This window comes from Gloeophyllum trabeum (assembly GCF_000344685.1).
Source record: "Gloeophyllum trabeum ATCC 11539 unplaced genomic scaffold GLOTRscaffold_00006, whole genome shotgun sequence".
Lineage (NCBI taxonomy): Eukaryota > Fungi > Basidiomycota > Agaricomycetes > Gloeophyllales > Gloeophyllaceae > Gloeophyllum > Gloeophyllum trabeum.
In genome coordinates this window covers 1,906,944-1,913,092 of record NW_006920415.1, presented here as the reverse complement: position 1 = coordinate 1,913,092, position 6,149 = coordinate 1,906,944, and the positions used below count along the sequence as shown (strand labels likewise).

Here is a 6,149-nt window from a genome sequence, read left to right as displayed (position 1 = left end):
TCTAGGGGTTGGGACGAGCAAGTAGGAGTGCAAGGGAGTCATATGGTGCATGGTATAGCGGCGGCAAGTGCTGAGCAATCCTGTGGGTAGCGGCAGTTATTTGTTATTTATCTCCGGATGGTCGCAAATCCATCCCTGTAGTATAAATTGTACAAAGTAGTGTACAGAAAAACAAGTTTTGCACTTCACCATCTCAGAGAATTAGCGTTTCGATCTCAGCGACCCTCAAAGTTTGAAAGCGTCGAACTTAGCGAATTATAACCGATCCTAGCTTTGCCAATAGGCCTGACTCGTCGAGTGATTTATCTCTGCCGTTGGTTTAATTATCTCCGGTGAGTCTCACATAGCGAAGTAAAATTAAACAAGTCTTTCTAGCGTTTTCTACTCCCGTGGGCCCGAACCTACACTCGGTTCTGTGGTTTGCGACTTTGTCTGTGACTTTCCGGAAATAAATACTCCGGAGCGTCCATTAGTGTTTGTTTCAGGCGTCAAGGTTTTTGTTTTATTTTTCTAGGTCTTCCTACGGACTACCCTATGGCATCTTACTCCTCCTTCCCCCTCGAACTATTAAATACCCTTCAGTTGTCTCGGACCGCCTTCACCCATATCACGGGGTTTAGGTTTATTCCTTTTGTCCTTGGTGATTGTTGTGTGTCTGTGCATATCACCGCACACTGGCAGTATACCGCCAGACCCACCGAATCTGCCCTCGACTGAGTGTACAGGGTGAGGTGCGGAAGCTCTGCCATCTACACAATGTATGTACCTATCACGGCTTTGGCGTTTTGCTCATGATCACTAATGCACTACATAGATTCCTTATCACCGACATCTATGTGAGCAATTCACCATCGCGTACAACATCTACCCCAAAGTCCTCTCCCGTGTCGATGCGCAGATCCGTGCCGCTATGAATGAGGATTACCCCGATGCTCAGAATCACGACGCTTGTCCAACGTGTGCGTATAAATTACAGGATGAGCCCCCCCTGAAGTTTTCACTTCTTTGTGAGATGGACGGGAATAATTCCCTCAAGCGATTGGACCCAGCATCTCGGGAGTGGCTCGAACGCATAGATTCCCGACAGCCGAGAGGGCCATTTTGGATTAGTAGGGAGTATGTCGACCGCTTCAAGGATGACGTGAAGGTATGTGATCGCTCTCTTTCTTGCCCATTCTAATCTCATGCGTCCATGCCAGCGCAACCCGGGTACTAGTAAAGATGGCGCAGAAGACGACTCCACTGATCAAGACCCAGATGATGACTGGGAGGATGAGCCAGGATCTGATGATCCGGTAGCAACCTGTATTGAGTGGTGGCGTAACGCAGGTCCCGACCAGTGCAAGCGTATGTTTACACTGTTTGAAGAATCTGGACTGTTCATTGCGGCATGCCGTCATGGCATAGTCTTGGTGATCTGTGACATGGTTCGCAGTGGGGAACTGTACGTGTTAGTGATGTATATCTTTGGCATATCATTCATTGTATAGACAGAGCTAAATATGGGTTAGCGATTGTTGATAGATTGATTGCTTTATATGGGAAAAAGATCTGTATAGGGTATGACATTGGGTGCGCTTTTGACGGTACAGTCGCCCGGAGCAGCCTGGCATCGAAGGCCAAGGAGCATGGCCTTCGCTTTGTGGCTGGTGCTTTCCACGGCCACGCACATAACCGCGGATGCCAGCTACGGTGGCACCCTACGTATGTCGAGGGTACGGGATGTTCAGACTTTGAGGGGTGTGAACATGTATTCTCGGCATCCAATGCTGTAGCATCGGGCACACAACACGCCTCACGGTTCCATCGCCAGCAAGCTATTGACGAACATCTCACGTTCTGGAACATTGACAAATATGAGGCATTGTGTGAGTCTTGCCCCATAAATGAGCAATGTATTGCTAACATTGGTGTATTCAGCAACCTTTCTCACAAACCACTACCGTGAAGCGCTGCGGATCATCGAAACCCATCCCCCTGAGATCCGTCGGATGCAGGAGAGCCTGGGCCTATCGGATAATGACTGCCACGACTTCGTTCAACAAGAGCAAGATTACCTGCAAAGTTTGAAGAAGGAGCTGCCTGAGGAAAGTCTCCGGTTCCAATACATGGAAGCTCTCAAAGAGGTGGAGAAGAAACAGTATGTACGCTTAATTGCACTCACTGGCTGTTCTAATCTGCTCGCAGAGAGGCTCTAGAGTCTGCGTGAAGGCATCTCAAGTACCTCACAACCACGCCTGCTCTCCCCAATCTACACAAGTCCCTCATGAGTGCAGGACGATCGATCTGTTCAGCAGAGACGAAGTTCGAAAATGCAGAAACCACCGCTACACAGCTGAAAGCTGCCCTCCAGCTTCGGACACGCTGGACGCCCGAGAACACCGACTATCAAGAGATGAAAGACAAACTCCGGGAGCGGAAGTATAGAAAGGTGCTTGATGAGCTGGAGCGCCTAGTAGTCCAGCGCCTTTTTGAGCTTTCGAAGCTCAATCTGTCAGGCACCGGTAAGCACAGATTTTGCATGCAGATACTACAGTTAACAATCTCTCGCAGGCTATAAGCTGCCTCAACAGATCACTAAGGCACTACAACACCGGTCCACCGCGATTTTGAAGAAATATAACGCTGTTGCTCACGCTCATTCTCCTCTGTGTCCAGAGCTCTCGTGGACGGAGATTGTTGAGTATACGTTCCTTGGCGAGTTCGACTTACTATGGCACTCACGCGTTGACATCTGCAATGTGAGCTGGGTGCAGCCCACACAGCGGGAGCTCACGTTAAAGGTTGGAGTGGGCCAAGGAGGAGATTGTATGCTTGGACATTGAGGCGCACCGTCTGCGGACGTTTATAGCAGATCAAACGGACTCTACCACTGCTTGCATTGGAAGGCTAGGTGAATCAGATCCTGCTTTAGCATCCAAGGTCCGAAAGCGATGGGTCTTGCGCCGCAATGTCAACGCTGTCCATATCGCGCGCCTCGACCGCCTTTCAGCACTCCATGGTTCCTCTGCCCCTTCAGATGTAGGTGTTCGTTTAGGTGCACTACCATCAACCGACTTGGGCTGGAATTCATGCTCGGACTGTTCTGGTGCGTCAAGGAGTGCATCATCAGAGTCAATAGAAGATGAAGGGCAGGTAGCGGATATTCAGCATGATGACGAGCTCTCGCAGCAGGTAGAGGATATGACTACGTTCATTGAGACTATTTCAGGATAACTTGAATGTTGTATTCTATGGTGTACACTTATGTCTGGTGTATGTTTGGATTGATTATAATTTATCCCACCATTGACAAGGTGAGGCATCGAGGCATGATCAAGACATACGCCTGCATTGTAATGGGATGAAGAGGGGAGGAGAGGTCACAATGAGGGAGACTGTCTATTCGGACATTAATCGGACACATACTGGCAGTGCGGAATGCTCGATCGACTCTGCGTGTGCAGCCACTCGACCCCGCATACGTTTGAAAACCCACCTACAATGCACTACAATGTCAAACTTGCCTACCAGGCTGATGACCTCCATTTCTGCTGATGCACAAGCTGCAATACAGGCTTTGAATCAACACGGGATGTATGCCGACGCAAAGCATTTCGTGCTGCACGGCAGAAAGGACGGGATTCATATGAACCACTTCGCATTGGCAGACACATCACAGTCGTACGAGAAAGCAAGCGAGAGGGGGTTTCGGGAGCAGAAGAAGATGTTAGAGGATATATTCGATGCCGTGAGTTGGCACAATTCATTCCATGGCAGATTGTTGAAGTATCAAAGGCAACAGCACTGGACAGGGCAGACGGTGGGTTCACCATGGTTCTCAGAGTCCCTGGAACCCTGCCAACAAGTCAGACGTGCACTGTCAAGGATCTTTGCATTGATACATACCTCCCACCCCGCGAGCTGGGTGCAGGGCATCGCGCGGAATTGGACCACGCCATCTCGGAAATTGTTGGGATCTTCGCAAAAGAAATTCCATTCAAACACTTGCAGACCATCCAGGCTAGGCATGAAGCTTCCGGTACCCCTCCGCTGCTCTATGGTTACCAAGGGGAGCGAAACGCCAGACCCATAGTGGAATTACCTGCACCCTTTGACATCCCTCCTGCATCTCGCTCGGGTGGAGCCTGGTACCAATTCAAGAGCGCATTTCTCTTGTGCGCGTTAGAGTCGGCAGGTAAAGCTCCTGCGGCAAAGAAGTCTGTTGCCAATGCTCCCACCAGCAAGGTGTTGGTGGATGATGACGAGCTGCTCAATGACGGGTGGGTGCCCAATGGTAATTCACAAAGAATGCTGGACAAGCTTGAGAAGACCCATGAACAAGGAAGAGCCCAAGGCCGTTCGACACAGGCTGGTGTGCGTCACGTACAATCCAGCACAGTGGGGTCTGACACGCTTGGGACCCACAATGACAAAGCAGGCACACTATCCTTAGAAGGCGCTGCCAGCGCAACTGTACGTTCGTCCAGACCTCCATCTACTGTCCATTCTGCTTCCTCAGCTCCCATCACGGCTCCATTCCAACCTCTTAAAGTTTCAATGGCTATACTCTGTGCAGCTCCGGATGTAATCCGTAGCATTGGTTCTCATACCAACGAGCTCATTGACACCCTTTGCCTCGATGATACAATCATCATGCTCCTGCGTGAGCTCACAAGCAATACGCACCGGAATCATTGGGAGAAGAGGCTGACGGCCGCGGGCCTGAATGCCGAAGATGCACTCAAGGTGGCGATGGCGTTGCAGGAGGACATAGAGGAAATGAAGATGCTACAGCCTAAGGTAATGCCCCTTTACTTTGTTCACAGTTTACGTTCTGAGATATTGTTTGTTTCATGGTGCAATAGCCGTTTCTGCAATGGGTCTACCGGTGCCTCAGAGTCATTTTGTTCATCTGGTTCCTTGTTGCATCAGTACTAACCATGTACATGTTATCTTTGCTATGATCAGTCCTCACAGCTGTTTCAATATGTACAGTATTGCTACCTATACATGATACCAAATAGCAGCTCATCTAACTGGTGCAGGCACGTGACCTCATTTACTCCCCAGGCCAAGGCCTTGCGTGGCGCAGTACATGCCCTCAAAACGACTATCCTCCTCTCTGTACCATTCATGGCCAAAGCTCGAAGCTCAAAGTCCAAGAAGAAGGCTCAACGGGAGCCCGAGAATCAACCGCCAGACACTGCGGCACCTGTTGCCGTGCAGCCAGAAGTTACAGTGTCGCGTGTTCGGCCCACAGGGGTCATTCAGGTGAGTCTAAAGGCTGCTCAGCAGAGGAGAAGGCAACTCTACACCACTGACCTCATCGAGCTATGGGAGAGAATCGACGAGATGAAGGCTAATCTTGCGGAAAAGCACAGCAGATCAGTACAGAGTGTCGAGGCAGATTTGCCCCTGGGTAAGACCAAGTTATTGTCTTCGACACGGGCAGCGCACCCCTGGAATGCATATGTAAAATTCTGTGGGGATGACGGTACGTTAATTGCCTGGAATCCTACATGGCAGCAATAGTGACGCAGATATCAGGTATGACAGGAAAAGACGCCTTGATCAAGCGCGTAAGAGACCCCGAGCTCCGGAAGACCTACGAGGCACTCACAGCAAGCGAGAAGGAGGCCTTGACCGAGAGGCTGAATCAAGCTCAGCAGGCGGATGCAATGGTTCAAAGGCCTAATAACCGGTCGAAGGTGAATGATATCAATGCTGTCTTCAAGGCGTTTACCAATGAGGTGAGCTTAGCAGGGACTCAGCCCATTGGAAAGACGCTGAACCGAGCCAATCTAGACCCAAGGGCTTAGGCTGCGAATAGGTGTTGAAGTATTGATGTTCGCATGCAGGGGAACATCTGACCTGGTGTGGCAGAACGCCTTCTTCGCTACCGAAGGTGTAAAGGACTACCTGAGCACCATGCGCAACCTCGACCCCCAAGATTTCTTAACCAAGATGGAACATTATGCGCTTGCTGGCCTCAAAGGTGATTTTGCAGTCTTGCTACTGAGTACAGTACTGATCCCCTTTTAGGTTCGGCCATCACATACAAATCTGCTGTTTCGGAAACAAGAGCCACGGTCCGAGACCTTATTCAAGAAGGACTAGGTATGTACTAATTTCAGCGCAGGCATATGTTGTGCTGATGCCTATCAAGT

General features: G+C 50.1%; 1 protein-coding gene across 1 annotated transcript; it reads left to right on the top strand.

Moving 5' to 3' along the window:
• Positions 1–1,498: 1,498 nt before the first annotated feature.
• Positions 1,499–2,560, top strand: GLOTRDRAFT_40987 (uncharacterized protein; the record flags this gene model as incomplete). The annotated part of the gene is made up of 3 exons (XM_007867331.1): positions 1,499–1,868; positions 1,921–2,140; positions 2,212–2,560. Coding segments are annotated over 3 exons (939 nt in total), but the record flags the coding sequence as incomplete, so codon positions are not given.
• Between the last annotated feature and the right edge of the window lie 3,589 nt (positions 2,561–6,149).